Raw genomic sequence first — 17,334 nt, 5'->3', positions numbered from 1 at the left:
CTAAGCTTTTCAAGTCAAATTTGTAAAACTTAAGAAAACAGGTAGAGAAAGTGTCTGCAAGTAAACATGCAAAGTATAAAAATAAATGAGGATAAATGAGGACCTTCAATCCTAAATCCTTTTGTGAAATTTTGTATAGGAAACCAAAAAACGAATAAAGAGGTTGCTTTTGTCAAGACCCAGCCAAAGACTAAGTGGACTGACGGTCTTTTAAATATTTTTCACATTTAAGCCACTCCTCGTTTATTCTGAGTAGGACTGCCTAATTCTAAGATAGATGATTTTCATATTATCTTCAGTATCTTTGCAGTCAAAGCAGCAAAGAAAAAAAACAATTGTCAAAATTTATAGAAAAAGCAGCAGCAACACTGCTGTTTTATCCCAATTATTAATATATACTCAAAGTTATAAATAGCATCTACAGTTACTAGAAAAGGAAATATGGGCCAGCACAGTGGCTCATGCCTGTAATCCCAGCACTTTGGAAGGCAGAGTTGGGCGGATCACCTGAGGTTAGGAGTTCAAGACCAGCCTGGCCAATATGTCAAAACCCTGTCTGTAATTTAAAAAAAACAAAAATTAGCTGGGCGTGGTGGTGCACGCTTATAATCCCAGCTACTCAGGAGGCAGAGACAGGAGAATCTCTTGAACCCAGGAGGTGGCTGTTGCAGTGAGCCAAAATGGCGCCACCGAACTTCGGCTATGGCAACAGAGCAAGACTCCGTCTCAAAAAAAAAAAAAAAGAAAAGAAAATAAGATTTTACTATTTTATTCATAAATTTTCAATTTGCTACTCTTCTAACTATAGCCTATTGCCATGGTTACAATTTAAATGTCATAAATATGGCTGAAAAGTGGGTAAACTTAAGAAAAACCACAACATTATACAGTTAAAATATTAGAAAGTAAATACCAGTTGTGACTGCTGTGTTTAGAAGTTAATACCTTTCCTCCTTCCCCTCAAAGGAAAAAAACATTAGTAAATGTTAACTACTAGGCTTGAATATGAGTTTTAGGCAAGAGTGTGCTCTGAGAAAAATAAGGAACTATGCAGTTATTAAGTGTGAATTATGGACACACCTGTGGCGAGGGGAGATTAGCCACTGAATTAGTATCTGCCTAACACTAAAGTACTTGAGTACTTGAGGAGCTATTTGGACAACATTTAATTATTATGTATTCAATTTAAATCATTTAATACATTTGTGTACCATATATATTTTTATATTTAGCAGCTGACTGCACAGCCTACTAGAAAAGTAAAAAAAAGATTTGAAAACTTTAATTTAAAGGAAAATACTAAGCACATAATAGTATATATGGGTTTCTCTTAATTTTTTAATTTTAAATTTTTGTGGGTACAGTGAAGGTATATATGTTTATAAGGTATATTAAGTGTTTTGATACAGGCATGTAATGCATAATAATCACATCATGGAAAATAGTGTATCTATCCCCTTAAGCATTTATCCTTTGCATTATAAATCATCTAATCATACTTTTGTTATTTTGAAATGTACAATTAAATTATTGACTATAGTCACCCTGTTATGCTATCAAACAGTAGGTCTTATTGTTTTTTTCTATTTTTTTTTGTACTCTTATATTTGTTACTTGGCCATGATAAAAACCCTGAAGATGGCAGTCAAATGACTTAAGCAATGGGGAAGGGGTAGAAAGGATGCCAAGGCCATAGGTATTTCATCCACTATAATGTGTCTTCATAATCTAAACTCATTCTCTCTAAACTGTAAATCAACACATGATTATATGCAGTGTCTGCTTGGCTTTTGGTAATTAAAAATCCACAACTGCCCTCTCCAGCTCAGTTCAGCCAGTGTATAGACTGGTGAGGGTTAGGAGAAAAATTGCATGGGGAAATCAGGGTATTTCTCTGGCTCTATTTTAAACAACATTTCTGGCACGGGTGGCATCTCCTTCCTGGTTCCACCTAATGCTGGAAATCTCCACATCTGAAGCCCCTCCCACTGCTCCAGCTCTAGGACACTGACAAAACCATCTACCTACCCCTTTGCCTCTGCAGTCCTAGGGATGATAGCAGCTTTCTGGTATCATTATCTCTTGGGTGCTTCATCATCCTGTTTAATCACTCAAATCTTCCAACCCACACTTTCGTAACTACATTTTCTGTATCAAATTCCGTACGTTGAACCACCTGGCATGGGTTCTGTTTTCCCAGCTGAACCCTGGCTAATAAATACACCTATTATCCTTGGGTTACAAAGAACTCTTATCCGTCAAACACTAATTCTCCAATAGAAAAGAAAAGGGCAATCTATATTGTACTTCTATATTCTCTAGATAATTAGAAATATAAATGATGACACTAATGTGGCAATATGAGAAGATCAATCCAATCCTATACACCTGGAGGGAGCGAAAATTAATACAATCTTTCAGGAAAGCAACTTGGTTACATATAGCAAAAGCATTAAAATATTCACGTACTTTAAATAATTTTCTTCCTGAAATTCCAGCCTAAGGCAAATCAAAGGTACCGATACAATTTTATATACAGAGATGGTTACCACACTGTTATTTAAAATAGTAAAAAATAAGAAAAAACCTGAATGTCCGATACTAGAGATATGGGTAAATACGTATAAACTTATGATTTTCCCTTATAGAATTCCCAACTGTAACTGAATATAGTTATACATCTCCACTACAGCTCACCTTCATTAAACCTGAAGTTCTTAAGAGGGCAAGGATGTTTGCTTTAAACATTGACAATTACATGCTAGAAAAGTGTTTATTTATTTCAGAAATAAATTAATTATGCAGTCTTAAAGATGAATTTGAAGAATTTTATATTACATGAAAAAAACTGGCAAATGTAACTGCATATACAGTATGTTCCCCATTTCTCTCAAAAGGTAAAAAAACTGTATATAACACACAAATGCACAGAAAGGCTAAGTGATAAGCTTGATTATAAGTAATTTTATCCACTTTTTGTACTTTTTAAATATTTTCCAAATATCTTTTGATGAGTATATATTACATTTAGAATCAGGAGAAAAATTATATTTACAAAGTAAAGAAGAAAGTCGAGATGAAGGCAGTTGGTAAGGTTAAAATACAACAAGCTCTGTATTATTCACCACTACCTGAATAACTAAAACTAAAAATTAACTTCCTCTTCCCCCAAAAAAGGAGTATTAGCTGTCAGGGAAATTTAACTCAAAACCACAATGAGATATTACTTCACACCCACTAGGACGGCTATAATAAAAAGGATAATAACATGTGTTTGAGAGGATGTGGAGAAATCAGAACTGTTATTTTATTATTATTATTATTTTGAGAAGGAGTCTCACTCTGTCGCCCAGGCTGGAGTGCAGTGGTGCTATCTCCGCTCATTGCAGGCTCCGCCTCTCGGGTTCACACCATTCTCCTGTAGAACTGTTATTTTTAACTAGTGGAAATGTTAAATGGTACAGCCACTCTGGAAAATAATCTGGTAGTTGCTTAACGGGTTAAACACAGAGTTACCACGTGACCTAGCAATTCCACTAATAGGTTTATACTTAAGAGAATTGAAAACATATATTCAAAACTTTTATACAAATGGTCATAAAAGCATTATTCATAACAGACAAAAGTAGTAAGACCTAAATGTCCATCAACTGATGAATGAATAAATATTATTCAGCCATAAAAAGGAATAAACTACTGTTACATGCTACGATAAGGATGAACCTTGAAAAAATCATGCCAAGTGAAAGGAACCAGCCACAAAGACCACATGTATGATTCTATTCAACTGAAATGTCTAGAATAGGCAAATCCGTAAGGAAAGAAAGTACAACAGATTAGTGGTTGCCTAAGACTGGTAAGTTTGGGGGTAAAATGGCGTGACAGCTAACTGGCACATGGTTTCTTTTAGGGGTGATGAAAATGTTCAAAATTGTGGTGATAGATGCACAACTCAGAATATACTAAAAAAAATTTAAGAGTATTCTTAAAATGGGTAAACTATATAGTATGAATTATCTCTCAATAAAGCTATTATAATAAAGAAATTTGTATATTATACATAAAGAAAGAAAAGGCTGTTAAGAGAAACAACAAAAAAAAATTAAGTTCACATGCATGTGTGCCAAATTTGCCATAAAAAAAACAAACCTGCAATACTGTACTAACGTCCTGTTAGGCTATAAAGGTTTTAAGGCATTGTGAGTCAAGTTATGAATCAAAAATAGTTCTTGTCACTTTTAAAAACATAACTTCCTTGTGTATATATTTTTTCAAAATACAGATTTTGTTACTAAATGAAAATATTCACCTCATTTACTCATTAGGTATACTTTTAATACCTTCTAAAGGTTGGGCATTTTCTAGGCATGAAGTAGGAGAGAAAAAAGAGACACTTTGCAAGAGCTTAGAGTTTGGTTGTGAAGCTAATATATGCACACGAAATATTCCTAGGACATGTAAAGCAGCATTTACTATTCGTTCATGTATGCAGTATTCATTCGCTCAGGTGGTGAATCACCTAGGGTCTACCATCCACAAGGCCCTTGGAATACTTTGTTGAACAGAGCAGACATGGCTCCCACTCTCAGTAACGACCTTAAATGCTGTGACAAAGTGGGGGAAATAACACCGCATCTCACCTGACTCCCTCTGTCCGCCTTGGTCAGATTTCAGATCATTCTCTCATTACCTCCCAAGAATGAGAAGCAGCAGCTTTCTCCTGGCATAGGCTGCTCTCCTAGGTTTCAGGCATGCTTTCTCTAACTCAGTTGTCCCTTATCCACAGCACTCTGGCCCACATGTCTGAACCACATAATAAAGTATTAATATGCATGGACCTATCGGTTTAACAGAAGTGTTTTCTTCACATTTGAATAAAGGCTTTCTTTAGTAATCACATTTCTAAATGCTTACTGAGTGGTGTCACTTGCTGCCCTTTAATCATCTCAAATCCAACACATCTCACACTGTGGTCCAGAGCACCCCCACCAAAACTGGCTCTCCATTTTGACACTCCTAATTGTTTTAACTGTACCATCCTCCCAAACGCAAAACCTCACAGTTATTGCCTACCCACCTGACCGCCACACCAGCCTCTAAATCCTTATGGATTGCCTAGATGATCTCACACACCAAATTCTGCAGTAAGCTTTCAATTGGTCTATCTTGTCACTAATTTTTCCTCCCACCAGTTCACACCTCTGCTGTTTCTTCTGAGAAATGTTTAAATAATATGACATTTTGCTTCAAGGATTTTCAGTGTCTCCCCATAATCACGGAGAGAGTATAAAGTCCCTGGAACTTACAGATCTCTGTAATTTCAGCCAATTCAGCCTTCTAGCCTTTGCATGTCTTATCACCTCCCAAACCAGTTTTAAATGTTCCCTTCCCGTGACACTTGTGTTGTCTCTTCTTTTGCCCAGTGACAATGCCCTCTCCAGAGCCGCCCATCAAGCCCAAGGCTGCAGGACCATCTCCTCTGCCATCTCAGATGTGGGCTGTCCACTTATATCAGTATTTCCCACATAATACTTACTTGGCAGTTAACCACATATTATTTCATGGTGTGACTTGCCTTGTGTTAAACTGTTGTTTAGAAGTCTTATTGTTAGGTAGCTTTTCACATTTCTGCCTCATCAACAGTTTGAGTTAACACTATTTTTCTGGGGGAAAGAACTTCTTTGTATGACAGCCAAGTGCCTTGTATGCACTATCAGGAACACCAGAATCCTGGCACCAGGTTTAGATAAACTCAGATACTGGGCATTTGGTTATCTAAGTCTTCCTCAATTCAAGTCTTGTTTGAAAAGGGCCAAAGTATTTACACATCAATGCCTATTCCAGCATTACAACATTGTTCACATTACTGATTACAATGTAAGCTCCATGGGGGAAGGGGACAGGGACAAGTGTGTGTTATGCCCATCACTCTGCCCAGCAATGTGCACAGCACCGGGTAGATTATGTGAATACTCAATAAACATTTATTGAGTGAAGGCTGAGTATGAAGACATCAACGATTTGTGTAAGTGGCAGACAGTCTCCTTAATGTAATTCATCCTTCCTATGTGGTGAATTTAGGTTAAAAAGAAAAGATAGAGAGACTACATGGAAAGCTACCACACTATGCTAGAAGCTACTAGATATTCTACATGTGGATACATTAAAAAAATGAAAACTTCAAGCGACTTTTCTCTGAGTATGATAAACACAGTGAAAGACCCAACTTGTATAATTAGCAGCTTTCTTGATTATGTAATAACTTTTTTTGAAGTCAGCCCTGTGTTTTCTTATGATGGAAATGGAAACTTTCAGATATGGGGTTGATATTAAAAATGCTGCTGTTCAATGCTTTTTCATTACAGTTGACATACACAAATTTACTCAATTATACTAAAAACTTAAGCATATTAAGAACTACTATTCCAAAGCAATGTAGCGCAATATTGTCACTATTAAAGGCTTTGCTTGGCTTATTTCACCAAGAGATAGTAAGTTAAGAGAGTAGGCTATGTAATTTGTGTTTATCAAACATAACTTTTATATAATAAAAAACATACCTGTTGATCTCCAAGGAAATGACTTCTCAGTTGAGCTAAAGAAAAAGAAAAAAATGAAACATTTATTTATTTTGTCATAAAATTTAGCTTAGGACCTGTTTTGCATATTAACATTTAATTTCCACATTAAATTATACAAGAGCACAAAAACCTTAAATAAAATTTAAACTTATCTAAGTTAATTTTTAGATAGTATTTAAAATTGGGACAAAAATTGTTTCTATTTGGAAATTAAGGCAAATTATAAAATGACATAAAATTCTACTTGAAGAAGACAAAACAGCACAACTGTATGATATTCACAGTACTTACATGATGTACTACAGTTTTTTCGTGATAATATGAAAACCACATACGTATCATATATATGAAAAAGAACCAAAAAGGCTGTTAAACAGTTTATGTATTTTCAAAAGCAGCAATTAGAACAGAGACAAAAATTACTGAGGCCACTTTTGAATTGAATATTGCCTTATAAAGTTTAAAACGCAGAACTTCATATCAAAAATATAAGGTCCTATAAGCCAGGATAAAGTGACAGCTATGTATTTTCCTTGGTTATTAGAGTGTGCATTTAAAAAATTTGTGAATAAAAACATATCAGTGCCTCCCTGCTTGCCACCTCTCTTGCCCCAATCAATACAAGAAATCATGGTGTTACAGGGACAGTGTAGCAGAATACAGGAACAACAGAATGGATTATTAAGCATTTATTAAATGCTAGATTAAGCATTTCACATATGATCTCCTTTATGTTATTTATCACAATCTTGTGAATAGGTACACCCTTATTGTTATCTTACAGACAAAGAAACATGCTGGTAACTCGAAGAGCTGGAACCACACCCAGGACTCCTGGTCAGATTCCAAACTCGTGCACCTTATCACTGTGCTACCTGGCAGAACAGCTTGTGATCCCATTTTTGCATTAAACACATACAGACACATAGACAATATGACTAGAAGTCTAGAAAAATAAAAATGAATGTGCTAGCAGTTATATCCATGAGTACAGCCATTACATTTTTTTCTTTTTAATCATTTGTACCTTTTTTCCTTTTAAAAAACCAGAAAAAGGACATATATTCATGGTATTTTTTTGAGTGCCTATTAAATTTATAGAAAAAGGAGTGTGACTCTGGGCTTAAGGAAACATTCTGCCAAATAAAGCACTTGGAGCGGGGGAAGAACCGTCCTTTTAGTGCTATAGTTCTGAGATTTTAAGTTCTTATTACCCCCTTGATACTTTCCCCAAGTCATTATGTGGTTATGAAACTTGCTGGTTGAAAACCCTAGATTCCATAGAAACTCCCTAAACTTCAATTTTGTGTGTGATTTGCCTTTTCTCCATCACAGGTGCAGTAGTTCACATTCCAGGACCATTGAACGAACTGCAAGCAGGGTGACCTTCTCCCAGCAAGTGGAGTCAATCAGTTAATGCTAATCTCCTCCAGGGCTCTGTGATGTTCCTTTATCTGAAACACTCTTAGCTGATTTCAAAATGGACTGATAGGAAAAAGTGAAAACTTGGTCAAGTATCAGTAATGAGACATTTGTCTTGCTCCTAAGGGTAGGCCATCACTGTCTTGTGACTCCAAAAGTGGTTCTGCACACTGAATTTCAATTTCTCCTCAATCTGTTTTTGTTATTTAATTCTATTATCTAAATTAGTTTCTAAGCACTGAGATTGGTATTACCCAACTCTGTTTCCTCAAAAGGATCATATTTTATGTCAATATTAAAATACATGGTAAATCAAACTGCCATCCAGAAATGTTTAGTATACCTCAAGTTTCTCGGGAATATTAAGAAAGTTTTATCTTCTGAGTTTGAAACTTATATCAACTTTAATGAAATACAAGACTTTTTATCCTCATAACTGTAGGTCACAGAATATAATTCCAGCTAATTGCTCAAATGGGGCAAGGGCTGTGGTTATTTTGCTCATCTCTTTATACCAAGTGCCTAGCATTTGCCAGGCACACAGCAGATACTTAATTAAATTGTGAAAAAATCAAGTTCTTTAATGTTTTGAAAGGTCAGGATTATATAAATTACCAGGTATTACCTAGTATAAGCAGGTCAACTTATTCTCCCTGAGTCTAGGTAGGAAGCTCCAGCAACCTCGTTGTGTAACAATCAAGCAAACAGCATTTTTGCTGCTGAAAGGACCTTTGGTTACCAAAATATAATAGGTATTCCTAGATGAAGGCAATGGGAAGCCTCAATAATATTCCCTCCTCCATTTAAGGTACCATATATAAATCATTAGAAAAACAAGCTAATAATGAAATTAAAAATAAATAAATAGTTCCATGGTATACTCTGAAGATCATCTATTCAGCCCAACTACTTTCACACAAACTTCTATAATTCTAAGAAATAACTGGTCATTATATGTTATTCATAACAGCCTATTTTCTTTTTGAATTACTCACTTCAAATGACTCTCAAATTGTTCACTACTTTGGGACTCAGGGATTGGACAACAAAACAGATGGAATTTTGAAATGCTGTTTTAAACCACCAAAGGCAATTGTTCTAATAAACCCATGTTTATTACAACAATCACAGGCAGCTTCATGTTAGACACACAGGCTTATTTCCTCCTTCTCTCCCTCCAACCATCTATTCCTAGAAACACTTCCCCAACTTTTATTGAATGTCTACAATGTGTCTGTAGGCACTGTGCCCACAAATGACTCCATCCCGGTTCCCTTTCACTTCTCTTCTGAAGATGCCAAGCAGCTTGCGTTCTAGGAGCTTCCACTGGAATGTGAAACACATTTTAAAATACACACAGGAACTGAGTCACCCATGATAACTTTGTTTCAATGGGAAGATATATTCATAATTTAATACGTTAATAACTTAATCATTTAGAATGAAATCCACTAATAACCTTGGGGCTGTCCAGTCAGATGGTGAACATCAATCAAAAGCAAATTTATTACCAAATTAACGAAACAGTTCATTTTAATATGAAAAATCAGTTTTGTTCACAGGAAAACAATGTGCCTTCATCATATTACGTGAAAATATGTTGTAGATCACTATAAAATTCTACACACTCCTGAAATTAATTTTTTTCATTCAGATGCAAATGGAGGCAAAAATATCTTTGTTGGACATTGACGGCTGTGCAATATCTTTGAAAACTCTCCTTATTTTGCTGTTTCCCATATTAGGAGTCAGAAAATTACCTGCTCATAATCCCCTCCAGCCAGAGGGCAAGCCAGTGAGTGAAGTTCACAAGAAGCCACATGTGGAGATAGGGTGATCCTGAGCATTTGTGGTGGATACAGTGGTGGCAGTAGGCACTGCTCCTTGAAACCCAGATTCAGATTCTGGCTCCCTGGCCTTCCTAGAGACTCCATGAGTTGATATCCAATAGCTCCTAAAAAGTTGCTTTTCTGCTTACATAAGCCAGAGAAGATTCTATTGTTTGCAACCAAAAATCCTGACTGATGTTATCCTAAAACTAACAAAGACAAAGTAGCCCTCTGAAAAGGGCCCAAGACTCATAACTGTAGACTATTTCCAACTGCATACTGGATATATAACACAGCTCAGATCCAACGTATTGAAATTATTTCCCTCTAAACTGACTCCTGTTTAGTGATTCCCACCTTCAGTCACTCAAACTGAAGAGCAGGGAGTAATTTCACTGTTTGTTCTTCCCACTAGTGTGTAACCTCCATGAGGGTATGGCAGGCGGCCTTGTTTACAGACAATGGCCAGAGCCTAAGGCAGTATCTGACACATGGCTATCACTCATTTTGAATTCATCTCTACTACCACTGACACTGTTCTGGCCTTTATCCTCTTATCCTCTTTTGGCTGGGTCATTCTTTCAGTCTCTCTCCTAACTGATCTTCCTGGCTTTCATTTCTCATCCTGCCAGGCTCTCTTCCACGCTGCTACTACTGCGATTTTTTTCAAACACTCACCTCTGATGTCATTCTTCTGCTGCTAATGCACAACAGATCCATACAGGATAAAATGCAAACATCTCAGATGGCACAGAAGGCCCTGCACCACCTGGCTCCTCCTAGTGTGCCCTTTCCCACACAAACCTACATTTGAAGCATTTCTAACTGCTTGCAGTTGCCTCACACACCATACTGTTTCACACTTCCACTGCTATTTTTAGGGTAGAACATGCAGGAATAGAGTCTGGAAATTCTTTCAGAATTACTCAAATTCTAGAATGGCACATGCAGGTACCATATAACTTGTTTATATACCCATGAAACAGAATGCTCTAAAGTTTACCTTCACTTTGTATCACGTTCTATAATAACAGGAATATTTTTATTTTTTTTGAGATGGAGTCTTGCTCTCGCCCAGGCTGGAGTGCAGTGGCGCAATCTTGCCTCACTGCAAGCTCCGCCTCCCAGGTTCACGCCATTCTCCTCCCTCAGCCTCCCAAGTAGCTGGGACTACAGGCGCCCGCTACCATGCCCGGCTAATTTTTTGTATTTTTTTAGTAGAGGCGGGGTTTCACTGTGTTAGCCAGGATGGTCTCGATCTCGTGACCTCGTGATCCGCCCGCCTCAGCCTCCCAAAGTGCAGGATTACAGGCGTGAGCCACCACGCCGGGCAATAACAGGAATATTTTTAAAAAATGTTTTACTTAAGTTGGTACCCAATTTTCTCCTGGTTCCTCCGTCTGATGTGAGCAAGACTGCTTTAGTGGATACCAGTAGGTAAACGCTAGGAGAGGGGACAGTAGAGAACTGGATGGAGCCACATGGTAATTCTGCCATGCCATTTCCCTCACCTTCTTTCAGGTAGGGCTCATTTTATCACAAGTATACACAAGCTACTGTTACTAGTCTCTTAGCAAGACATATTGAATTAGGACAAGATCCAAGGGTTACTCCTTTCTGAAAAAGAAACAGTTCTTAGCCTGAAATCAGAATACAGTCAAATTGCAAAATTTACTGCTTTATTTAAAAAAATCAGGCTTGGCACAGTGGCTCACGCCTATAATCCACCACTCTGGGAGGCTAAGGTGGGAGGATTGCTTAGCCCAGATGTTTGAGACCAGCTGGGGCAACAAAGTGAGACCCTATCTCTACAAAAAAGTTTAAAAAAAAAAAATTGCCGGGCATGGTGACATGTGCCTTTAGTCTCAGCTACTTGGGAGGCTGAGGTGAGAAGATTGCTTGAGCCTGAGAGCAAGGCTCAAGGCAAGCAAGGCTGCAGTGAGCTGTGATCATGCCACCACACTCCAGCCTGGGCAACACAGTGAGACCCTGTTTCAAAAAAATAAACAAAAATAATTGTGTCAAGAAATTTTACACATACATGTATATTTATATATGAATATAACTCATTAATAGCTGAAAAAATAAACCATAGCCAATAACAAATTAAATTTTACTCAGTATTAATTAGAAGGGATAACTCAAATTATCCTAGAAATTGTTTTATTTATGAATGGAGCATGGGTGTGTCCCACTGTCTAGACTATGTACCATCTATAGCCTTCTCTCTGGTGACCAACAATCATCCTTCCAGAATTACCTTGAGGAGAGTTGGTCACCTCCTCCTTTTTACCGTGAATGTACCCAATAATTTATCTCTATTTTTGCACTTTTCACATTGTAACCACAGTATTTGTTTACCTACCTGTTCTACTGGCAGACTGCAGCCTTCTTGAGAGTAAAGATAGTATATTAATTCTACCTGCATCTAACCAGGAACTGGCATTGAGTAGGATGCTTAAATAGATGATAGCTGATCTTCACTCTTTGGGTTGTTGTTTTAAAGATTAATGCTACATAATTTTAGAAACTGTTTCAATCATTCTGCAAAAGAGACAGATTCCTCTCGATTCGGGCTCTTTGTATCTTATAGAAAAGATGTTTACTGCATATATCATATGGATTCATTCAACAAATATCTGTTGATCATTTATTGAGCACCAGCCATTGTTAGAGGCTGGGAATACACGGTGAGAAGAGCATTCTACAAGAGAGGACTCTGATGTCAATGTCACAGGGCCCAGCACTATGCCGACTAAAGAGACATTCACATATCTATCACAAACAAAAGTGTGAAGCAACTTTTAAAAACAAAAACGAAGACCTAACTCTCCTTATACTCATCTATGAAAAGAAGGTCAACTGGTACTGGGAGCACCCAGGTAGGAAGTTGAACATGAAGTCTCCAGTGAGACAGGTATGGAACAATATGAACTATATGCCATAGTCTAGACTGCACCTTGATTTCCACAGCTCAAAAACCGTAAGGGGTTGGGAATAAGCCAGTTTGGGAGACCACCAAAATAATACGCTGCATGTGTAAGAAATCTGACATTTCTCCCCCTCTGTGTCATGACAGATGATCTCTTTAATGGCTGTTTAAACCATCTCAAATGAGTAGCGTTACATGATCTACTTTCACTGTCACATCATAGTTTTTTACAATATTACAATATTCTTTTCTTTTTTTTTTTAAAGAGACAAGGTCTCATTTCATTGCCCAGGCTGGGATTACAGGCATGAGCCACTGTGCCTGGTACACAATATTCTCTAAATTATTCTTAAGTGTTCTTCTATTAAATAGATGTAATTAATACATGAATCAGATGTATATTAATCTTTACTATGAAAAATTTTTAAAATACATTTGTACATTGTGGCCTTTCCTTGATGTTTCACTCCTCAATTTTCTCTCAGTTTTACCATTTTGAGCTCTGATCCTAAGTTCCACACAAGTCTGTATTTCTGTACATATTAATTATTGAATTAGAGTTTAAAAACGCCCACGTTTACAGATGAAATCTCAGTGGCTTCAGGACATAAGTTCCAAACTGCATTTCTCTCTTTCTCCACCAATTCTTTATTATCTTACTTTCAATTTGTGATTTGCTCATTTTATAACGTATGTTTCACCTTTTATTGTGCCACTGGTGGGCTTTATTTTTCCACTAATCAAAATTACTCCATTAGCAAATGTATAGGCTTTCTGGATTCTAAATCTATTGTGAGAAGTTCTAGCTAAGTCTACTTTTTAGTCAATTCCAAGGTCTATTTCTAAGTTAAAAAAAAAAAAAGGTAAACTCATTTTGTGTTTTTATTTTTTGGCAATGAGTTCACATTGCAATTACTTAACACCTCGTTATCCTCTAGGCATTACAAATTGCTTTTTAAAGAATTATTCCAGAATCCTCTTAGTTATGTGAACTGGGCTCCATAGTTCCCTGTCACTCTGTATTTCCCATTATGCATCTGGGATTTTTTTTCCCCTCCCCAAGGAAATATGGCAAAATAACTACTAATGATTCTTAAGTTTGTCTCTACTTAAGAATGTTACAGGATAAATTTAAAACAAACTACCTTAGCTAAGTTTAACACATTCTGTCAAACACTTAAATTTCTATATCGTCATTAATTATAATTAAATGAAATCTTCAATTATGATCAGGAGATACAACATACTTTAAGATTTTTATTTCTATCTAACATTGCTTTGGCTTCTGTTTTAATTAGTACATTTAAAACTTTACTCCGTCTATCTCTTAATGCATTTGTAAAATATTCCATTAGTTTCTTGTGAATTCTTAGCTAGGTTAAATGCATTCTTTGCTTTAGCTTTCTTGAGTGCTCGTGAATTTATGCTGAGAATACCGCTTTTTGAATATAATTCCTATGGAAGTCCCTGGTCTTATTAAGACCAGGCATTCACCTGTGGGCAGGTCAGATTTCTCCTTACCCTGACCCTCAAGAAGAATGTCCGTGAGCTCATTTTATATTTACAATAAGCATGGTGAGAAGTAGGATCTAGAAGACTAAGATGGAATAGAGGGTTCTCTAATGCTATAACCTGTCTTCTGATGTTCTGAAAATTCATACCACTTACTAATAGGTAACTGTCAGGTTACAACCAGTTCTGTTTTTCCTGTTTGGGAAACAGGGCCTTTATCTGTTGCTCTTAGTCAGGTAAGGATTGCCCAGGAAATAAATTCTTTACACTAGAGACTTATGCTCTCTGTCTTAACGTCAGAACAAATAGAGCAGTTACACAAATTAAACAATATATCATGATTATTCTTCCCAAAACAAGTTTGGATAGCTCTTCATCATTGCACTAAGCTAGTTCAGTAAGGTGAAGACAGGAAGGTCAACACGTGAAGACAGTGAAAGTGAACTGCTTTGCCCAGCTGAAGGACGAGAGAGTTGGAAGGCAAACAAATATCTCCACCACCACATTCACTACCACCTTGGAGGGGCTCTCAGGACCCTAGTTTGAAAAATCACGAATCCAGGCAGTAATGATTTCTTAGCAAAAATACTCTGAAAGCAATCCTCCTTAGTATTTAACTATATTTTTTGAAATCCCTTCCAAATTTACTTAGTGTCCATTCACAATCAATCTCAATGAAAACAAAAACAAAACAAAACCTCTTCCTCCAAATTCCTGGTTTTTTACTGACCAAGTCTCTCTTTACCATGCTGTCAGATCCTGGGCAATTCTCTGTTGGATGGAGACTGATTTCTTTCTTCCCAAGAAAGGGCCACTAATTAATTCTTCCTGGCTTTTCATCAGAATGGCCGTTAGTCCCCTCTCTTCCTAAGGCTATTCCCAAGATCTCAGCAGCCAGGAAAAGTGAAAATGTGACAACAGGTGCCTAACTGTAGTTTAGTTATTTTTATGTGTTATGACCTTGCTCCTGAAAATGGTACATGCCTATAGTTTGAACTAAGCAAGGCATAACAAATGAGACAGGGCAAAGGGCTTCTTTTCATAATTATTTATATGATCTGAGGGTGATATCGAGGTTACAGAAAAGCAAGAGCGCTTGAATTAAAAATGACACCCTTCATGTAGGCTATAGCTGTTCCTGACCCATCAGCAACAGGACATGAGGCTTGAGTTGCCTTCCACCAGTGAGGCTCTGCGTCAATCCATCTCCACTCCAAACCCAACCACTGGTGTGACCAACAGAATGAGCAAACAAGATGGCTACAGAAAGGCAGACCTGATACCTCATGGAAGGCAGAAAAGGTCAAGGGCCTAGAGTCAGACTCATATTTCCCTCAGTGATACTTTACCTGAAAAACTTGGCCATGCTCAGAATGTGCTTTTACAATTTTAGTCTTTACAAAATCATGAGCAACAGGGACAGCAAAATGTGGGAAAAAAGTCCACTCTTGGTTTACATTGGCTGCTAGCAAGTTTGAGTAAAATGTATGCCCAGCTACTGTGGTGAACATGTTTGGTCTTATTCACGGCCCTATTTTGTCTTCATACTTGTTTTCTCAGTTCTTCATTCTACTTTTCCTTTGTGCTACTCTACTGTATATTTTTGGATCCCTATAACAGCTGTCTAAAACGCATTCCAGGGAAAGTTAAGATTTAAATAAACAATATCATGACCAGCCTCCTGAAGGCGAAAATTGCTTATTTGATGCACAGCAAAAACATGAAAGGAACAGGAAATACAGTTCAAGTAACCTTCATAGGGACTAGAGGTGAACAAATTTCAAAAGATGTTAAATATTCTTTGACAAAAGCATTTTGTGTTAGTGCCTTGAATCTATGAATAAAAGAGTCAGAAGACCATATGGGAAAGGGAAGATCAAAAAGGACGTAGTACTAGACAAAAATGAGATAAACAGTTCCCTCTGGTATCCCTACAAATTATACAGGAAACATGACTTCTGTTTATGCCCATCCCACAACAGGTGTTCCAACTAGTCAAAGTAGAAATCAGAAAAGGAAGGTTTTCTAATATTTCAAGTGACATTTGAAAGAATGAAAGCAACTGAGATGAAAAGAGTAAAATGGCTAAACACAACAACAGACTCTCTTCCTAAATATCCTGCCACAAACCTAGGATTCTATTTGGGCAAAGATTTGGCCTTGAAACAGAGGGGCTACTGGGAACTATTTGTGTCCATGGTCTACAAAATGCTGTTGCCTTCCTCATTTCTATTCTTCTAAAACCTTCCAAAGGTGAAGAAATAGAAAGGAAATTTAAAAAAATTTAAAATAAAGAAGAAAGGGCATATAAACATACTATTTTCTGCTAGAACTGCATAAAAGCATCTATATGTTATACTTATAAATAAAGCAGATGCTGGTAAGGAACAAGAAAAGGGCCCTGTTTTTCTATTTGTTCTATGTGAGACTGGGCACAGCATTAACATGGGACTAAGCTGTAGCAGTCTACAGTAAGAGACACGCTGGGATACCAAATCCTTGAAATTCATAATTACAAATAGTTTTATTTGATGCATACAATTTAATTTCGTACATTATTTCATATTTTAAGTGCTTTGAAAAGCCTATGTAAAAATTTACTTAAAAGGAATTTTAAGCCTAAATTTGTAATTAAACATTTATTCCCCCAATCATTTACACAGAGAATTCTTTGCTACTCATGTAAAGGTACCATTAAATCTGGTGTGTGTCTAAAGAATGATATTCACTTTCTGTCTACTAATTATCCAGAGTAAAGATTTTTAATTTTTATAAACAGTAAAAATTTCATTAATAAATTTAATTATAAGTGTGAAAAGAGAGAGCATAATACACTTGTTAAATTTCTGCCTTGCTTTTTGAAAAAGAAAGGTTTCTCTCTGTAACAGCATTTTCAGCTCTTGATTCATGGACAAGAAACATGAATAGCTGTTTTAGTGCAGAAGGAGGAATGAATTCACATGTGGGACAGTCCACAGACCCAGGATTATTAATAACTATCCTGGAAAAAGAGTGGACCCATAAGGAAACAGTCAATATTCTACATAGCATATACTAT

The 17,334-nt window shown here is 36.7% G+C and overlaps 1 protein-coding gene across 6 annotated transcripts in view; it reads right to left on the bottom strand.

The window, feature by feature from the left end:
- The window catches only part of PKP4 (plakophilin 4), a 224,596-nt gene that overhangs the window by 71,835 nt on the left and 135,427 nt on the right, over positions 1–17,334 (bottom strand). For all 6 annotated transcript variants that reach the window (XM_031008474.3, XM_055380205.2, XM_063694857.1 and 3 more), the window contains one exon: positions 6,561–6,595. In XM_031008474.3, the coding sequence (XP_030864334.1) occupies positions 6,561–6,595 (35 nt within the window). The remainder of the gene's footprint in view (positions 1–6,560; positions 6,596–17,334) is intronic.

Source organism: Gorilla gorilla, chromosome 11 (genome assembly GCF_029281585.2).
Source record: "Gorilla gorilla gorilla isolate KB3781 chromosome 11, NHGRI_mGorGor1-v2.1_pri, whole genome shotgun sequence".
Taxonomy (NCBI): domain Eukaryota; kingdom Metazoa; phylum Chordata; class Mammalia; order Primates; family Hominidae; genus Gorilla; species Gorilla gorilla.
The sequence above is the reverse complement of the archived record's forward strand: the minus strand, read 5'-3'. Positions and strand labels throughout refer to the sequence as shown.